The 21,370-nt window shown below is 40.5% G+C and overlaps 1 protein-coding gene across 1 annotated transcript in view; it reads right to left on the bottom strand.

Moving 5' to 3' along the window:
* LOC124552384 (histone-lysine N-methyltransferase 2C-like) overlaps positions 1-21,370 on the bottom strand; it is a 434,288-nt gene that overhangs the window by 327,046 nt on the left and 85,872 nt on the right. Inside the window, exons 21-25 of the mRNA XM_047126647.1 lie at positions 19,303-19,416; positions 15,183-15,342; positions 12,257-12,388; positions 11,329-11,445; positions 10,707-10,815 (exon numbers count right to left, since the gene is read on the bottom strand). Of these exons, the coding sequence (XP_046982603.1) occupies positions 10,707-10,815; positions 11,329-11,445; positions 12,257-12,388; positions 15,183-15,342; positions 19,303-19,416 (632 nt within the window). The remainder of the gene's footprint in view (positions 1-10,706; positions 10,816-11,328; positions 11,446-12,256; positions 12,389-15,182; positions 15,343-19,302; positions 19,417-21,370) is intronic.

The raw sequence follows: 21,370 nt of genomic DNA, 5'->3' as shown, positions 1-21,370 counted from the left end.
TTTAAAGACTGGTCTCCGATACTCCATTGCACTGTTCACCGAACCTGATAACCCCAAGCTCTCAGTAACAGAAATGAAGTACTTGTTTAAGAGGTTTGCAAAACTACCTGTTGAGGTTTGCAACACTACCTGTGCTTGTTACCAAAGTCTCATTTTTTTAGTGCTATCTGTTCCTCTTCCTTTTTGGCCCCACCTGTCTCTGTTTTAATTATATCAAAGACAGTTTTTATTTTGTTTCCAGATGTAATTATGTTTTTCTCATAATAAAGCTGCTTTGATTTTTGGATTACTTGCTTCAATATCTTGCAGTATTCTTTGTAATACATTACAATTCTAACACCAGAGCTGTTCCTAGATAGTAAATACAGTCTCCTTTTTGTCCTACATGATCTACATGATATCTTCATTCCTTGTGTAAACCAGAGATTATTTTTTGACTTCTGTGTGATGTCATTATCAATGGAGAGAAGTCTTCCGAAGTAAGAGTGATTTCAGGTGTGTCACAGGGGAGTGTCGTAGGACCGTTGCTATTCACAATATACGTAAACGACCTTGTGGATGACATCGGAAGTTCACTGAGGCTTTTTGTGGATGATGCTGTGGTATATCGATAGGTTTTAACAATGGAAAATTGTACTGAAATGCAGGTGGATCTGCAGCGAATTGACGCATGGTGCAGGGAATGGCAATTAAATCTCAATGTAGACAAGTGTAATGTGCTGCAAATACATAGAAAGAAAGATCCCACATCATTTAGCTACAATATGGTCAGCAACTGGAAGCAGTTAATTCCATAAATATCTGGGAGTACACATTAGGAGTGATTTAAAATGGAATGATCATATAAAGTTGATCGTCGGTAAAGCAGATGCCAGACTGAGATTGGAAGAATCCTAAGGAAAGGCAATCCAAAAACAAAGGAAGTAGGTTACAGTACTGCTTGAATATTGCTCACCCGTGTGGGATCCGTACCAGATAGGGTTGAGAGAGAGAGAGAGAGAGAGAGAGAGAGAGAGAGAGAGAGAGAGAGAGAGCAGCGCACTTCGTTACAGGATCATTTAGTAATCGCGAAAGCGTTACGGAGATGATAGATAAACTCCATTGGAAGACTCTGCAGGAGAGACGCTCAGTAGCTCGGTACGGGCTTTTGTTGAAGTTTCGAGAACATACCTTCACCGAGGAATCAAGCAGTATATTGCACCCTTCTACGTATATCTCGCGAAGAGACCATGAGGATAAAATCAGAGAGATTAGAGCCCACATAGAGGCACATCGACAATCCTCCTTTCCACGAACAATAAGAGACTGGAATAGAAGCGAGAACCGATAGAGGTACTCGAGGTACCCTCCGCCACACACCGTCAGGTGGCTTGCGGAGTATGGATGTAGATGTAGATGTAGATCTTAGTTACCTTACGGGAAAACAAATTTCAAAAGTGGAGGCAACTTTATTGATGAATGCTTTGTATTTTCCATTTGATTTAGGCGTATTGTATACATCAATCCAGTTCAAGTCTTTGAGCAATTTCCTGAATTTCTCAATTTTTTACTTATTTATTACCTTCCTGTACTCAGATTTAATAGATCTTCTATCCTGACAAGTTTCAACATTTAACACAAGATGCTGCATGTCATGATCAGATAGCCCATTAACTATTGGTTTTGTGATATGACTTTTTTCCCTAGATTTGTCTACAAAGATATTATCAATAGCAGTCTCAGAGCATTTACATATCCTAGTAGCAAAGTTCACAGTAGAAACTAAATCAAATGATAGTATTACTGACTGCAATAATTGTTCACTGACAGAGCTTTTCAATAAATCCACATTAAAATCCCCAGCAACTGCTATTTCCCTGTTTTTTACTATGAGATTGGACAGCAAAGCTCCCAGATTTTTTATGAAGAGGTTAAAATTTCCTGAATGTGATTTGTATATACCTATTATTATAAAGGAATTATTATAAATGATTAATGGAAAATCTCATATAAAGATGTGAAACAAACACTAACAAAGAGAGAGAGAGAGAGGCTGGCCAGTACTTACCTCAGGTCAGTACAGCCAATAGATACACAAAAAACAGAACCAAAAATTTACATTCCTAGCTTTCGGAACAAATGTTCCTTCATCAGGGAGGAGAGAGGGGAAAGAAAGGGAAGAAGGGACAGTAGATTCAGTTACTCACAACCCAGGTTATGAAGCAACAGGGAAAGGAAAACAGGGAGGGTAGCAAGGATGGAGGCATGGTTGTCAGAGGGAAGCCAAAGATATTCTACTGTAAGTACTGTACTTCTGTATGCATCCTCTTTGGTATGAAGCTGGCACAGTACTTACAGTAGAATATCTTTGGCTTCCCTCTGACAACCATGCCTCCATCCTTGCTACCCTCCCTGTTTTCCTTTCCCTGTTGCTTCATAACCTGGGTTGTGAGTAACTGAATCTACTTTCCCTTCTTCCCTTTCTTTCCCCTCTCTCCTCCCTGATGAAGGAGCATTTGTTCCGAAAGCTAGGAATGTAAATTTTCGGTTCTGTTTTTTGTGTATCTATCGACTGTACTGAGCTGAGGTAACTACTGACCAGCCCCTATATCTCATTGTTAGTAAAGGAATTATTATGAAATACTGCTTCTGTTGCATAAGCTTGTAAGTGCTGCTCTGAGAAAACTTAATATCAATATTCTTGAAATCAAAACAGTTTCTGACAAATACGGCAACTCGTCCTTTCCCCATATCTTCTCTACAAACATAAGAAGCTAACTTGAATCCTGTAACATTTAACATATCTATACCAGTGGTCACATGATGTTCAGCGAGGCAGATTGTATCAACTGGTTTGCTCAGCTCTAATTCTTCAACACAAATAAGTAACTCGTAAAGCTTACCTCTTAGTCCTCAAATTTTCTGATTCAATAGTGATAACTGATTTTGTGCACTGGCTGGATTACAACTGGATGAACCTAATTTTCCTGCCTATTTTTGAGTATCTCTAGTTTCAATCCCTCCCCCCATGAACCATGGACCTTGCCGTTGGTGCGGAGGCTTGCATGCCTCAGTGATACAGATGGCCGTACTGTAGGTGCAACCACAACGGAGGGGTATCTGTTGAGAGGCCAGACAAATGTGTGGTTCCTGAAGTAGGGCAGCAGCCTTTTCAGTAGTTGTAGGGGCAACAGTCTGGATGATTGACTGATCTGGCCTTGTAACAACAACCAAAACGGCCTTGCTATGCTGGTACTGCGAACGCCTGAAAGCAAGGGGAAACTACAGTCGTAATTTTTCCCGAGGGCATGCAGCTTTACTGTATGGTTAAATGATGATGGCGTCCTCTTGGGTAAAATATTCCGGAGGTAAAATAGTCCCCCATTCGGATCTCCGGGCGGGGACTACTCAAGAGGACGTCGTTATCAGGAGAAAGAAAACTGGCATTCTACGGATCGGAGCGTGAAATGTCAGATCCCTTAATTGGGCAGGTAGGTTAGAAAATTTAAAAAAGGGAAATGGATATGTTAAAGTTAGATACAGTGGGAATTAGTGAAGTTCTGTGGCAGGAGGAACAAGACTCCTGGTCAGGTGGCTACAGGGTTATAAATACAAAATCAAATAGAGGTAATGCACAAGTAGGTTTAGTAATAAATAGGAAAATAGGAATGCGGGTAAGCTACTACAAACAGCATAGTGAACGCATTATTGTGGCCAAGATAGACACGAAGGCCATGCCTACAACAGTAGTACAAGTTTATATGCCAACTAGCTCTGCAGATGATGAAGAAATTGATGAAATGTATGATGAGGTAACATATTATTCAGATAGTGAAGGGAGATGAAAATTTAATAGTCATGGGTGACTGGAATTCGAGAGAGGGAGAAGGGAGAGAAGGAAACATAGTAGGTGAATATGGATTGGGGGTATGAAATGAAAGAGGAAGCCGCTTGGTAGAATTTTGCACAGAGCACAACTTAATCATAGCTAACACTTGGTTCAAGACCCATAAAAGAAGGTTGTAAACATGGAAGAAGCTTGGAGATACTAGAAGTTATCAGACAGATTACGTAATGGTAAGACAGAGATTTAGGCACCAGGTTTTAAATTGTAAGACATTTCCAGGGGCAGATGTGGACTGTGGCCACAATCTATTGATTACAAACTGTAGATTAAAACTGAAGAAACTGCAAAAAGGTGGGAATTTAAGGAGATGGGACCTGGGTAAACTGAAAGAACCAGAGGTTGTACAGAGTTTCAGGGAGAGCATAACGGAACAATGGACAGGAATGGGGGAAAGAAATACAATAGAAGAAGAATGGGTAGCTCTCAAGGATGAAGTAGTGAAGGCAGCAGAGGATCAAGTATGTAAAAAGACGAGGGCTAGTAGAAATCCTTGGTTTAATGTTGTTGTGGTCTTCAGCCCTGAGGCTGGTTTGATGCAGCTCTCCATGCTACTCTATCCTGTGCAAGCTTCTTCATCTCCCAGTACCTACTGCAACCTACATTATTCTGAATCTGCTTAGTGTATTCATCTCTTGGTCTCCCTCTACAATTTTTACCCTCCAAGCTGCCCTCAAATACTAAATTGGTGATCCCTTGATGCCTCAGAAGATGTCCTACCAACCGGTCCCTTCTCTTGTGAAGTTGTGCCACAAACTCCTCTTCTCCCCAATCTATTCAATACCTCCTCATTAGTTATGTGATATACCCATCTAATCTTCAGCATTCTTCTGTAGCACCACAATTCGAAAGCTTCTATTCTCTTCTTGTCCAAACTATTTATCGTCCATGTTTCACTTCCATACATAGCTACACTCCATACAAATACTTTCAGAAATGACTTCCTGACACTTAAATCTATACTAGATGTTAACAAATTTCTCTTCTTCAGAAACACTTTCCTTGCCATTGCTAGTCTACATTTTATATCCTCTCTACTTCGACCATCATCAGTTATTTTGCTCCCCAAATAGCAGAACTCCTTTACTACTTTAAATGTCTTATTTCCTAATCTAATTCCCTCAGCATCACCCGACTTAATTCGACTACATTCCATTATCCTTGTTTTGCTTTTGTTCGGTCGCAGGTTCAAATCCTGCCTCGGGCATGGATGTGTGTGATGTCCTTAGGTTAGTTAGCTTTAAGTAGTTCTAAGTTCTAGGGGACTGATGACCACAGCAGTTGAGTCCCATAGTGCTCAGAGCTTTCAAAATGCGATCCATTCCGTTCAACTGCTCTTCCAAGTCCTTTGCTGTCTCTGACAGAATTACAATGTCATCGGTGAACCTCAAAGTCTTTATTTCTTCTCCATGGATTTTAATACCTACTCCGAATTTTACTTTTGTTTCCTTTACTGCTTGCTCAATAAACAGATTGTATAACATCGGGGAGAGGCTACAACCTTGTCTTACTCCCTTCCCAACAACTGCTTCCCTTTCATGTCCCGCGACTCTTATAACTGCCATTTGGTTTCTGTACAAATTATAAATAGCCTTTCGCTCCCTGTATTTTACCCCTGCCACCTTTAGAATTTGAAAGAGAGAATTCCAGTCAACATTGTCAAAAGCTTTCTCTAAGTCTACAAATGCTAGAAACGAAGGTTTGCCTTTCCTTAATTTTTCTTCTAAGGTAAGTCGTAAGGTCAGTATTGCCTCACGTATTCCAGTATTTCTACGGAATCCAAGCTGATCTTCCCCGAGGTCGGCTTCTATCAGTTTTTCCATTTGTCTGTAAAGAATTCGTGTTAGTATTTTGCAGCTGTGGCTTATTAAACTGATTATCCAGTAATTTTCACATCTGTCAACACCTGCTTTCTTTGGGATTGGAATTATTATATTCTTCTTGAAGTCTGAGGGTATTTCGCCTGTTTCATACATCTTGCTCACAAGATGGTAGAGTTTTGTCAGGACTGGCTCTCCCAAGGCTGTCAGTAGTTCCAATGGAATGTTGTCTACTCCAGGGCCTTGTTTCGACTCAGGTCTTTCAGTGCTCTGTCAAACTCTTCATGCAGTATCGTACCTCCCATTTCATCTTCATCTACATCCTCTTCCATTTCCATAATATTGTCCTCAAGTACATCGCCCTTGTATAGACCCTCTATATACTCCTTCCACCTTTCTGCTTTCCCTTCTTTGCTTAGAACTGGGTTTCCATCTGAGCTCTTGATGTTCATACAAGTGGTTCTCTTATCTCCAAAGGTCTCTTTAATTTTCCTGTAGGCAGTATCTATCTTACCCCTAGTGAGATAAGCCTCTACATCCTTATATTTGTCCTCTAGCCATCCCTGTTTAGCCATTTTGCACTTCCTGTCGATCTCATTTTTGAGATATTTGTATTCCTTTTTGCCTGCTTCATTTACTGCATTTTTATATTTTCTCCTTTCATCAATTAAATTCAATATTTCTTCTCTTACCCAAGGATTTCTTCTAGCCTTCGTCTTTTTACCCACTTGATCCTCTGCTGTCTTCACTACTTCATCCCTCAAAGCTACCCATTCTTCTTCTACTGTATTTCTTTCCCCCATTCCTGTCAATTGTTCCCTTATGCTCTCCCTGAAACTCTGTACAACCTCTGGTTCTTTCAGTTTACCCAGGTCCCATCTCCTTAAATTCCCACCTTTTGCAAGTTTCTTCAGTTTTAATCCACAGGTCATAACCAATAGATTGTGGTCAGAGTCCACACCTGCCCCTGGAAATGTCTTACAATTTAAAACCTGGTTCCTAAATCTCTGTCTTACCATTATATAATCTATCTGATACCTTTTAGTATCTCCAGGGTTCTTCCATGAATACAACCTTCTTTCATGATTCTTAAACCAAGTGTTAGCTATGATTAAGTTGTGCTCTGTGCAAAATTCTACCAGGCGGCTTCCTCTTTCATTTCTTAGCCCCAATCCATATTCACCTACTACGTTTCCTTCTCTCCCTTATCCTACTACCGAATTCCAGTCACCCATGACTATTAAATTTTCATCACCCTTCACTATCTGAATAATTTATTTTATTTTATTATACATTTCTTGAATTTCTTCGTCATCTGCAGAGCTAGTTGGCATATAAACTTGTAGTACTGTAGTAGGTGTAGGCTTCAGATCTATCTTGGCCACAATAATGCGTTCACTATGCTGTTTGTAGTAGCTTACCCGCTTTCCTATTTTCCTATTCATTAGTAAACCTACTCCTGCATTACCCCTATTTGATTTTGTGTTTATAACCCTGTAGGCACCTGACCAGAAGTCTCGTTCCTCCTGCCACCGAACTTCACTAATTCCCACTGTATCTAACTTTAACCTATCCATTTCCCTTTTTAAATTTTCTAACCTACCTGCCCGATTAAGGGACCTGACATTTCACGCTCCGATCCGTAGAACGCCAGTTTTCTTTCTCCTGATAACGACATCCTCTTGAGTAGTCCCCACCCGGAGATCCAATGGGGGACTATTTTACCTCCGGAATATTTTACCCAAGAGGACGCCATCATCATTTAATCATACAGTAAAGCTGCATGCCCTTGGGAAAAATTACGGCCGTAGTTTCCCCTTGCTTTCAGCCATTCGCAGTACCAGCACAGCAAGGCCGTTTTGGTTATTGTTACAAGGCCAGATCAGTCAATCATCAAGACTGTTGCACCTTGCAACTACTGAAAAGGCTGCTGCCCCTCTTCAGGAACCACATGTTTGTCTGGCCTCTCAACAGATACCCCTCCGTTGTGGTTGCACCTACAGTACAGCTACCTGTATCGCTGAGGCACACAAGCCTCCCCACCAACGGCAAGGTCCATGGTTCCTTGATAACAGAAGAAATATTGAATTTAACTGATGAAAGGAGAAAATATAAAAATGCAGTAAATGAAGCAGGCAAAAAGGAATACAAATGTTTGTGACACAACCTGACAAGAAGAAGAGACCAGTTGGTAGGACCTGTTCTGAGGCATCAAGGGATCACAAATTTAGCATTGGAGGGCAGCGTGGAGGGTAAAAATCATAGAGGGAGACCAAGAGATGAATACAACACTAAGCAGATTCAGAAGGATGTAGGTTGCCGTTAGTACTGGGAGATGAAGAAGCTTGCACAGGATAGAGTAGCATGGAGAGCTGCATCAAACCAGTCTCAGGACTGAAGACAACAACAATAACAACAACAACAACAACAGTTTCAATCAGAGGGTGTCTGCATGAATTGTGTACATCAAAGTTTGCTTTCTGGCTGCCTGTTTTATCAATGTGAATGTCATTTTCAGCCTGTCTCTGAACATCTTTTGTTTCTGCCCTCCCTACCCTAAAAAACCTGCTCATCTGTCACTTGTAAGCACTGGTATTTTACCACTTGTGACAGTTAACACCCCCCCCCCCCCCCCTACCCCTTTCAATAATTTTTATTAGCCCAGACAGTTTTCCCCTCCCTTTCCTGTTGAGGTGAAGGCCATGCCTAGTATAGTCCCACCTGCTCATAGAGTCAACAGGAACCACACCAATATGAGAATCCATATCTGATCCAAGCAGCCGTTCCACCTCTAAATTAACTCTCCTAACAGAAGAGTTTAAATGAGGTCGGTAATGGCACCTCAGAACAGACACAAGCTCAACATCAGTATGTCTTGTTGCTGAAGCTATGTTTACCAGATCACTCTCAATTGAATAATTAGGGTTCCTACCTATGCTGTTGCCCGCCCCACCTGCTATTACCATAGTGTCTTCCTTTGTGAAGTCTTTACAAAGTGAGCCTACAGCCTCTATCACCTAACCCAGGCTTGCACTAGGTTTAAAAAAGCTTGTGACCTAGTAACCTGACCCTTGTTCATCCTGCAACAGTCGGCCAACACCTCTACCACGTGAACTACCTAACAACAAAACTTTCTTCTTCTTCATAGCTTTTCCTGACTTCTTTCAAACACTTTTTGAAAGTTTGTTGTGACCTGTCTACTCCTACATCTATTTGTGGCTCATCAGTTTCCAACTGTGACAACAGATCAAACCTGTTTTCCACATTCACAGTCACAATGTCTGAGAACGTCCTATTCCTATTTCTCCCATAAACTGTTGTCACTTCCCACCTCTTCTCCCCCCTTAACCTTTCTAGATCTTGTTTCGCTTTATCTAGTTCCGCCTGAAGCAATCTTCTCCTTCTGTTCCACTATCTTCCTATCTCTAAAGGAGATCCTACACAAGCAATGAGCCTTGTTTATTTCCCCAATTCCCACGCTGCTACAGTCACCCACATGAAAGAACTGCAACAACCCTCACACCACACCCCGGAACTAACAATCCTATGGAAAGTCATGGCAAACAAATTTTAGCTTTAGTCTGAGTTAAAAAAAGAATAGCTTCGTATAACCTGTATTGTTTACGTGACAAAACAAAAAAGTAAACAAAGAACTGAGCCTACACTGTATAAAGTTTCCACTTATTTCGGTACTTTTCACTTCGACTACTTACTAGAGAATCAAATGGATAGCGTATAAGAATACACGAACTTACAGTATATCACAACGTAAACAAATCCTAGTCCAAAAATCGCACCTATGAAATGTTTTCTTTTTTCAGAAAATACACAAAAAATGTGAACCCTTCACTTTATAACTTACAATAGGTATTAATTTACTTAATTTTGATGTAATATTGCCTAAATTAATTGTTATTACTCAATTAAACACTTATCTTTACGAGAGCTGTGAATGTGCACGACCCGCCAACCAAAAATCTTCACCCAATGCTGAACGTCACACAAATGAACACACGGGTATATAACTATCTAAGCAACATTGGATAGACACCACAAGGAGGTGATCTGTTCCTAGATGTCTAGCTTAGAGTTAATTCTTCTGGAAACACTATACTCCATCTACACTATACTCTGTTTACGAAGAAATGTGATTGGCATTTATGAATGTATTATTATTATTTTTTTTTAGACATAATTGCATAACACTATCATAATAGTGGTTTTCGCCACCCATCAGCTACCTTCTAAATCCAACGTTACAGGCAGCAAGTGGCAAATAATCCTTCCAGAACTTAACACACTCATTTACCTCACAACAACGTGTATCGCGAACACAACGTTCGCTGTAAGCCAGCTGTGACGTACAAATTCTGAAGACAGACAACATACGGCCAAAATTAGTAACGACTGTAATCACATTATGCGAGGTCCATTCTCCCGCGCATTATTTTGGTGGCCCATCTGTCCGAGCTGCGGAGAGACACGACTGACTACGACGCGTAGGGCACCGGCTTTGTAGTGAAACAAAACGAACACAGACAGTAAAGCACAATGGACTCACACAAGGGGAGCACTGCCCAAAAGTTGAAGTCACGCACGTGGTACGTCAAATAAACTCAGTGCCTGTGCGATACGTACAAAGTTGTTATGTCGTATGCTCGATCTCTATTACAAGATAGCACTGTTTGTAGAATTGTTTTACACAAATAGAAGCACGTGATAAATATCTGCGTATTTCAAAAAATGTTTCTTAAATAGTTCGATACATTGAAATGAGGTGAGGCATAATAGGCAGAGGAATGATAGTGTGGTTTTACTTTTTATCTACAAAGACACTATAGGTATTACAGTTTGGTACTGAAATGGCAAATTTTAGTGTCATCTAAGGCTTTCTGAAACAGATGACAGCAGTGGTTCACACATTTCCAGTAATGCAGAATGCACTCAGTAAAACAAAAAGACGCGATACGGATCAAAATGAAGGACAGCACAAGTTTTCCTACTTGCTGTACTCGGAATGGTAGGGCGATGGTGACGACAGGCTCGAAGGTACGACAGGTGGCAGCGGTCCCCCCACCTGCGTCCTCTGCAGAGCTGCGTTGGGCTGCACTCCTGGAAGAGAAAACACAAAAAAGTACAATTCCGAGTCTTTAAAATATTTTCAGTACGTTGTCCTGGGGAAAAGGGGGGGGAGGGGGGGCGGGGGGGACAGAAAGAGAGAGAGATGTATAAAAGTTTGATATTCTTATAAAATCAAATAAGATACTTTCGGAAAGTTTCTCGATCGTATCATCTGTGAGGATACATTTGTGGCATCGAGTCCCTGCTAGCCAATTCTAACAGTTTTCCTAAATCATTTTGATTAGTTTTGGGACAAATCTCTTATACCTACTCAATAAAATCAAAGCCAGAATAGTTATTATCCCTCCTCACCCAATGTAAAAACCACTTCTCAAACAACATTTTTCTCACCTTTTCCTAACAAGCCTCCTGCCATTTAGCAATTACTCTCGGAAAGAAGACCTGTCGACCTCCAATTTTATGTACCACGTAAAAAGCTGTGATAAATCCATTTCTGGGGCAAGAACCAGCTCAAGTCATCCTACCGATAACATTTTAACAGACCTGAAGACTGCTGGGCGGCAGCAGCTCCCGTGGGAAACACCGACTCCTGGGACTCTTCGTCTGTCAGCACTCCTTTGATGATTTCCTCCACGTCACGGCTGTCCATGTTGGGGAGACCTGCGACCGGAAAATGAAAAAACTGAAACTGTACAGTTTGATGAATCATTTAACGAATTTGGTGCACGAATTCTATCTAAAAAGCTCGATGAAAATGTTGTGTGCACTTCTTGTAACACAGCACCACACAGAATTATTTCATCTAAAAAATTAGCGTGTCAGTAGTGAAGTTTTCTTTTTCTGTGCTGCAGCTGGAATTAGCACACACTGCAAAACAGTTTCATAGTGGAAATGGAAATAGAAGCAGTAACAGTGAGTGGCATTTCTCCTTCAGTATTATTCCAACTTGTACGTGTTCTGTCCACCGTACTGCCTCGAGTACTTCATTTAACGTCACACGGTTTTAACTTTCAGTTCTAATTATTTTCCATTTTATGTAGACAGTTTATATTTGAACCCTTACAAACCTCTCACAATTAAGAGACACATATTTCACTTCGCAATTATAGCTCCCGTATGCGAATATTACGGCTATGTCCGTGTCGGCGGATTTGACGAATATTTGGTCTAGGACAATTGTAAAATATATGTTAACTAACAAACCTGAGGTTAACCTATATCCAAAATTATTAAATACAAATTACATTTAAAAACATCCCTCAAACTGCTCCGAGAACAAGTTGCTCGAGTAGAAACACAGTTACACTTTCGGTAATAATTAAAGAGCACTGTCAGAAACAGCTGAGGTGTACTTGTCACAAACTGCTTATATTTATTACTGAAATACTGAACGTGCAATAATTGTATATCACAACTGAAATTGAGGGCATATTTTAAAGAAACACACAAACAAAATACCTAGGCAACGTACCAGTGTCTCGCACCATAGACTCGAGGTTAAAGTGCGGACTCAAGATGTCCGTGAGCTCGTCCTTCTGACTGGTCCCCGAAACGTCTGCCCCACCGTCTGTTATAGGAAGTGAGTCATTCAACTCCGAGTCTTCTGCAAAAGAAATATTAAGTGACACTGCTGCTCTCTCTAGAGTTACACGACACAGTAAACACGTTTTTCACTTCACATTACGTAAACAGAAAAAAAGATTCGAACAAAGTTATCCGCTTCCAAACATGACAAACACACAATTAATACAAGCACACTGTGTTGGAAAATCACTTAAGGGCCACAGATTAAACATAAAATTGGTAACAGAAAAGACCCGGTTTTTCTGGCACAAAATGTTAGCACTATGCCAACAGTCTGAGTACACAAGAAAAATTTAATTTATGCAACTGGCCTTAGCTCCACACCAGTTACAGACACAGACTGGCTGGGGCACACAAAGTGAAAAGTCACGGCGTCCAAACTGCTCGAGTTAAGCACACTTACAGTTTTTACTAAGACGTTTTAAATACTTCCCCGATTTTATACACGAATCTCGAAACCAGTTACACAGACGTAAGTAAAGAGAGAGGATCTGACACCGATACCCCTGAAATGTTACATTCTCCGGCTGCACAGGACAGCGTCACACTGTCTGCCACACTCAAACTCGAGCTGCACCTCAGTCTTTTAGAGGAAACCAGCTGAGTACCCAGCATTGCCCGGGTATGTATTTACTCCAATCTTCTCCTTCATCTCTCTGTCCATCTCTTCCTTCCCCCTCCAATTTTACACCTCCTCCATTCCCTCCTATAATTCCACCTCGTCCTCCTCCTCCCCCCGTCCAAATCCCACGCCCCCTCCCACTGTTCATCTCCTCCCTTTTGCTTCCTAGTTTCACTTCCTCCTCCCCCTCTCTTACTCCCCATCTCTGTCCATCTCTTCCCCTTCACTTTCTCTGCCCACCTCCTACTCTCACTCTTTCTGTCCCCCTCTCTCCACCTATCTGTGGCTGTCTCCTCCTCCCCCTCTTCAATCTCCACATTATCACACTCACGACAACACATATCTAGTGGTTCTTACCCCTACAGTATTTCTTTCCAAATAGTAACTAATCTGTGTACCTATCTGATTGAAATTGTTCCGGGGGTTAAGTACGAGCTCTTCGTCCGTGGTTTTGCTCGCATATGCTCGTGTCAAATATATTTCACATATATTTATCATACTTCACACGTAATTGTGAGCAAGTTTCACCTGTATGTCAAGCGAATTTCGGACTGCAGTTTCGTTTTAGAGCAGCTCAGTGCTTACGACGTCGCATTTCCTGAACTGTGTGCCGTGTAATGACATAATTTTGCTGGTACATCTAATGTTATATGTGGCTACTGTCTCTGAAATGTGTTGTGAATAAAGTTAGTAGCAATGAAGCAATAAATTTAAATGTCTTCTATGACACAGCAGTTTTTCACAGTTCTCAGTTGTTTATGACACCGTATCTCTCAAACTAAGTGTAATACAATGATGTAACTTTTCTAGTACATTCATAAAATTAGTAGTAAAGAAGGAATAAATTAAAACAAGCCGCTTCACGTGGGAGTTTTACTGCACAAGTAGCGAAAATTTAGTAAGCGATAAACTTTTTCCTTTCATCATTTTGTGGGAGTCATCGGCGAGAAAAAGTTTCTTAAAGGTTTGAAATTACATATAAAGTTTGTTGTAAACCTCTAAGGGCTCCCATTTTCGAATTCTGAAAGACTGAGTACGGATTTTTGCGTGTCGTGGGTTACACGGCATTCTTACACCCGTAGTGATTCCTGCCAGACAGCAGGTGATACGTGTACCAAATTTGGTTGAAATCGGTTAAGTGGTTTAGGAGGAGATGTTGAACATACAAATGTACGTGCATACACACAACCGTACGTATATACATTTTTATAACTTGTACAGATTCTTTTACTAGCCAATCTACCCACGAATAACTCGTGACCCATTCGAAATTTCCTCAGCCGATACCTCTTTCCCCACTACACACCTCTCGGGACCAGCATTCCCTAGAGAGAGGACGGGAGAGATGACAGCTCAGCTCACGAGTTGTGGCACTGTCCTGTAGTGGCAGCTCCCGGCCCGACTCCCGAGGCTGCAATTCCTAATTCAGTTCAACCGAGGTCTCAGCATGTTCTCAAATAATGTAAGCTTTTCCTTCTTAGGGCCAACAATCTACAGGTGTGTGACGGGCAGACGTGGATGAGCTGAATCATTCAGTATGCTGAAACACCAGTGGAAGGAGTGCCCAAGTTTATTACAAAGAATGTTATTTCGTACTGCGACCTAGAGCCACCGTACTATAAATGCGCACTCCCTGTGGTGCACAGTGGTACAGTGTGTAAATATTTTAAAAACAATCATCTTTTTACATCGTAGTGTCTGTAACATAATTTTTATACAATCTGAAGAATAATGTGAAGTAAGATTGAACTGTTGTATAAATTAGGATACAACTGAGGCATTTTATAATTACAAATGACAAGAATAAACTGATCGTCTTCCCATCGTCCTAGCCCCGCCACCTGAGGGCTTTCAATCTGATGGCTCACTTACACTGGCAAGAGTACAACTTGAAGATCGAGTTCTAGTCTCACTGCAAAAACTGGCCCAACATTCTGATGGCCAGACGTAAGAGATCAGAAATCAGAGTACATGTTACAGAGACCACCAGAATGTAATCGGAGAACACGAACCTACTTTTTGAGTACAATCTGAAAATCTTCTAGTCAATCGCAAAATGAAAGAACAAAATTTAATTGCAGCAACCCATCTAAGTAAAGTGACAATAGTCACTAGTCCACTTTCACAGGTGCCACGAGCCCAAACTGCAACACAAAAATAATTTCTCCGAAGTACCGCCACGTGAGCTTACCGCCAATTTCGTCGAGGTTATCCCCAGTTTTTGCAATGTCGTCATCGTCCTCGTTCATGATCGTGTCGACGAGGTCGGTGTCCAGTAGGTCACCCGGTAACGGCAGCATGTTCAGCACCTCGGAGTCGCTCCCGTCGGCATCGTCACCGGCCACCTGCTCCTGAAACGGGGCAGAATTCGTGAGCGGCAGTCGTTAGGAACACTACGATAACTGTACCTAAACTCAAAAAGAAGACAAATACTCTGCACTGTCGTACAGACTTCTAGAAATGTGACACTAAAAATGCCAGGACGCCAGCACGGGAGACGAGAGGCGCTCGCTCGTGGTCTCCGATCTCGAGACTCGTTCGATGCATCTCTCCGTGCTAGTCTATCCTGTGCAAGCCTCTTCATCTCCGTGTTATTACTGCAGCCTATACCCATTTGGACGTGCCTACTGTAGTCGAGCATTTGTCTCCTCCTAGATTTTTTACCTCCTGTGCTTCCGTGCCATAAATGTCTCCTCTTCCCATTTGGATTCAGAACCTCTTCACTGATTAATTTGTTTAATCATCGAATCTTCAGCATTTTTCACTGACATCTGTAGTTTCTGCAATTGGCATAGTTTCCTATCAGCCTAATGTCTTCTGAGATGAGGCATCAAACTCCCACAATTTACGCACATGGTGTGCCAATCCCAGACTAGTCCATTAATGGCATAAAATTGTTGCAAGAAATAGTAGACTTGTGTGGTTTCTGTACACAACAATTCAATCTTTTCCAAACAGAACAACTGATCACCATTCAAATTACTCCATCTTTGTACAGCATCCGAACCACAGCACCTCGTCTCATTCTATCCTATTAGTATCATATTTGTTCTTTCTTTCAGAGTTGTATTTGGCACACATACCAACTGCGATAATCCGTAACTTCTTCACAATATGTCCATCTCCAACCTTTGTAATGTCCTTCCTCAGTTTCAGCTAACATTCTTCTTAATTGTAGACAATTATTTTCCCAGTAATTGTGTAATATATTCATTTCTTATACATTTGCTCCACGTTACACCATTTAGTTGTCATACAGTCATCTAGACTCCAGTTCATTTGGTGCTCTACATCCTTTTCACAAGATAGATGCTTCTGCTTATCAAACTGAGACCTAAGATATTTGGATTCTTTGCAAGTCTCGACTATGTTCACACCAATACTCGAGTCGTATTCATCAGATAACATTATCAAATACCCTACCTTTGCGATTAATTTTGAGGCCGCTCATCTTCCAGTTTCCAAATCATGCAAATAATGTCTTTAGCGTAAGCAGTTATCTCAGTTGCTTGCATGCAAACAACAATTTTATGGAAGTATGTGCCACCAATCTGTAACCCCACTTCAAAGCATTACCTTGCTCAGTTACTGAGACCTATCTTACATACACTATTGAGAGAGAGAGAGAGAGAGAGAGAGAGAGAGAGAGAGAGAGAGAGAGAGAGAGAGAAATCCCTCCGGCAAATCTTTCACTGTTTCAAACTCCTCAAAGACAAAATTTCCCTGTTTTACCAAGAAGACAGTACTAATGTGAGTGCCCTTTAAAGAATTTACATAAAATTTAATGGTTGCAGACTGGTCCAGAACTTCTGTTATTTTGTCCTCGGCACATTCTTACTTGCAATAAAGCGAGTTGTACCTCTATTCTGTTATTTGTGGTGCCTCTCACTAACTGTGAAAACAGAGTATAAAAAAAAATTTAAAAAAAAAACATCCCAGATTTCCCACTTAAAAACACACTTTTTCCGGAGGAAAATACACTATACCCTAAGTAAAAATACATTTTTTCCCTGTTAAGCAATGATATATTTTCCTCTGTAGCTGTGAAACTTATCACTCCTTCCAATGGTAAAGGTTTATACACTCATGTAGAAGTTCTCGGCAATTTAGGAAACACAACCAAGCAAAAAACAATTAATTTTGTAAAGTTGTTTGCTGCAAGGTAAGAAGTACACTGTAATTTTTGTATTACAAAATATAGCACGGTAGTTTCCAAAGCACTGATTTCGAGATTGCGTGGCGTGATGCACTTTTGTCAGCCAGTGATAGCTCAGGTCACGTGATCTCTCCAGCCAATGACAGCATACATTCACAGCATAGGAAACGTGATGTAGTCAGCCAACAGCAACATCACTGTTAAATGGTGCAAATAGATAAACTGGAAAAGTTAATGGTTTAAATTGATATACATACAGTATAGCTACAAGAAAAGCTTAACTTTCACACATAATATTGGCTGCTTTTATTTTCCCAAAAGTGTGGTCAGGTACGATTCTAAGGGTACAGCTCAAATTGTAGCAGCTGAACATTTCTGACAATCACGATTATAAATTTCACTGCTGCGCACCAAACATTTTGCAAGTTATCTGGTCGACTACATGTTCCACGAGCACTTTGACTTTTCCACAAAACGCCACTTATATGTGAAATTGCCCAAGAACTCACCTGCCCCCCTTTAAGGATAATTATACTTCTTGCCATTGTTACTGCATAATTTGTGAGAAATGAAAGAACTAAAATAAATATGATAAACTAACCTTGAAGCTTGGTCTTTTTTAGCATGTATTACCCTGTAAGATATATTAAACACAAGTGTGCCAGTAAAATTTTATTGTTACCAATAGCTGGTCATCTGGGCACAAAATTTTTCTAAGTTGGTGATCCTCAAAGCGTTAAGTTTCGAATGAGGGTCAAACACTCCGTGATTTAAGAAATTCATTGCACATTCTCGCACTTTCACAGTTCATCTGGCAGAAAAGGAAATTTACTTTGAAAGTGTGGTATCCACTACAGTTAAATCTCCACACGGAACAACGGCACGCTCCATTGCACACGGCAAAGAAACTCACTGCCAGCTGTATTTCTCCACGCTTGGCCCGCTGTTAGCACCACAGGCCAGCTTCGCCCACACACTTCAAAACACAGTGACTGGCCACCCACGACACACAGTGATCGGTAGCCCAGAGCACACAGCAACCCCAGCCGCCGACTCCATTACTTTTGGAGCCTTATTTTTCACTGCCACCAATGTCTACAAGCTAGTTCTTATCATACTATGTTCTACTCCACAACTCAGAAGTATGCCACGGAGGACTGTTTTGTCTCTCGGACTGGTGTACCTGCTGCTCGATGTTGACTTCGCTGCGATTTGGAATTAGAATTGGGCTGTCGTACAGGAACTTTGACTTCGACATTCACTAGGCCTAGTATGTCAACAGACTAGTGATTTCCGCAGGAATTCCACATTCTACTCGCACTTCCTGGACATTGGTATAACTACAATCAATTTTTATTATTTTCATAAAATGTTCACCTAGGACTTGGTGACAGAACTATTTGTATCAGTGCTGTGTTAATAAACTATAGAACTGTGATATATTTATTGTGTTATTCTCGGTTATAACAAAAAGTAATGCTTCTTTAACCACCACTCGCAATATTTACCCGTGACCTGTTCGAAATTAAACAGTTGTGGCTCTACACTCGTCGAAAGCAGTTTGTTGTTACAAAGTATTGCACAGTATTTGTCCTCGAGCCTTTGACACATTTTACCATCACTTGTATATGAACTGTATGTTGTTGTAAATGGGGCATTTTCTTTGCAACTAAAGTTCTATTTTGGTATTATTCTCTCATTTATGTTTTATTGCTGCAGTATTATTCTGCAGTAGTAGGCTAACATAAAATTCTTTGTTAGGTAAAGTATCTGTTCTTAGCAACCAAAATTACAAACATTTAACTGCTAACTAAAGCAATAAAAATTCTAAATTCCCAGACTTTCCCCTGATGAAAAAATTCCCACGTTTTATCTGGATTTTCCAGTTGTCCCGAGGCACGTACACCCTGAAAAAGCAATACGTATGACAAACACTACTTCATAGCATTTCTTATCACAGATTTTTTATCAAATGTCTCTCCGACGACTGGTCAAGTTAAAAATGAGCTTAACTTCTTTTGTATTCATGTAGCATGTCAACAATTTCATTTATTACACACAGGTACCTACATACAAAACAGTTAAGTGATTATAAAAATCCTAGCCTACTTGCAGACCGATGCTTCAGACTAAACAGGCCGTACTCTGCCTTTACCTTGTCTGGCGACTTGCTGCCCGAATTATCTCCTTCATTGTCCCCCTTCTTGTCTTGCTTCTCTGTTTCACTTTCTTCTTTTGGTTTCAGTTCCTCTATAGCTTTTATTTCATCCTGAAAAAGACACATTGTAATTAAGGCAAGAATTACACAGAGAACAAAACATTTTGCAATAATTACATGAAACGTATTTGTAAACTAACAATAAATGATTTCATCTGTGCCCACAACAAGGGTAAGCCACTATTCGACGGACGACAAAACTTTGAGTTATGACTGGATTAAAATACATACTTATCATTAATTTTCTGGTTGTAGTATATCTTCCAAAGTAACTGATAATTGCCATTGCGGTCAGAATTGAACAGATTTCATTTTGTTGTTGTATAATAATAGTTTAGGAATATGAGAGGCCACATTACTGGCCAAAATTGGCTAACTCACTTAATTTAAATATCACTGAAAGCGTAACATCAAACAGAAACACTTCGTGGAAGTACAAGTTCCAACGAAAGGTCAGAAAATGTGTGTATTACATTCTGCAAACAGAATGCAGTCTTAGCACAAAAGGAAAAACAACTGCAGCAAATATTCATCAAGATGAGGATGAAATTGTCACGGCATAACAACAAATTAGGTAAGACAGATACAGAGAACCTTTGAAACAAATAAAAGGATATCACCAACAGCTCAGACAGTCGCCTTCTCAAAATGTGCAGAAATTTACCAGTCAGAAGAAAGCTGACAAACAGCATACAAAGTGAGAAAGAGGGTGACTGACAGTACACATTTCGCTCTCACTGAAGACAGGAAACTTCTCATTTCAAAGTATAATCGAACAGATGAAAGAATGAATGAGTCGAGAGTTTTGTCTGTGGAGCATAAAGTTGTATAGAAGCGAAATATGGAAATAGTGTCAGCACAAAATTAATAGCTGTACTGTAACCGGAGAAAGTTGGGAACATCGTGGGACGACAGTATCACCTGACTCTACAGACTGTGGAACACCGAGGAACATTTTGACTACTAGGCAAAAAGATCAATCAGAGCTCAAGACAGGGCATTACGGACAGAGCACAAACTTGAGGAGGAAGGAAATTGACAGCATCCTTTTTGCAAGAAACACTCCAGCATTCATCTTGAACATGTAAGAGAAAGCACCGAGAACATAAAACCTTACAGCCTAATGTGAATTTGATCTTTGATCCTCCCAAACATGAACCCAGTGTTCGAACAACTGTTTTTGTGTGTGTGTGTGTGTGTGTGTGTGTTGTGTGTGTGTGTGTGTGTGTGTTTAGCATAAAATGTCACATGTCACTTCACCAACTGCCAGTCATTGCAAGGTGAACACAGTTCAAGTTCTCCACTGTCATCTGCAACTAACTTCACTACTGACATTTTCCAAAGCTCTGGCTTTTTGAAGTGGTAAAAGCTTAGGGAGCATTGCAAATGGGGATCACTGATCAGCATGCTGATGACAGCATGAAGGGCAAGTTTAAAGAAGAAAGGCTTGCTCAGTTTTACAAGTTTTTTTTCTATGTCTAGGTCAAAGACTTTGCACGAAACTTCATTCTCTGCATTTTGCAATATCTGCTGGTGTGAAGAAACATTTTCTTTGCAGAAATTTACATAATCTAAATACAGAAGCAACAGGAGTGACACACATTTATAAGATATTTTGCTCATACAACATACCGACAGTGTGAGAAAATTATGGATTCTAAAGAGAAATATCACACATACCTCTCACAAAGTGTACTAAACAATAATGAAGTGTATCTTACATTTTATCTGAATATTGTATTTGTGTAGAACAACAATAAATATCACTACAACTTTCTTCTTTAATCTCTGAGAAAATGTGTTTTCTGGCCCCCACTAAGATTCAAAACTCGATACGTGGCCCTCGTGTTCTGGTAATTTGGAGATTCCCGGTTTAGAGGACGCGGTACTCGCACACTTCCCCACTGCGTGCAAATGTTGCGTGATGGTGGGATCATCACAGTTCATCACATTTGCCATTTCTCGAGTACAATGACGTTGATTATTGCTATTAAACGCTCTTCAT

The sequence above is a fragment of the Schistocerca americana genome, chromosome 10 (assembly GCF_021461395.2).
Source record: "Schistocerca americana isolate TAMUIC-IGC-003095 chromosome 10, iqSchAmer2.1, whole genome shotgun sequence".
Lineage (NCBI taxonomy): Eukaryota > Metazoa > Arthropoda > Insecta > Orthoptera > Acrididae > Schistocerca > Schistocerca americana.
Note: the sequence above shows the minus strand (reverse complement) of the source record. Positions and strands in the feature narration are given on the sequence as shown.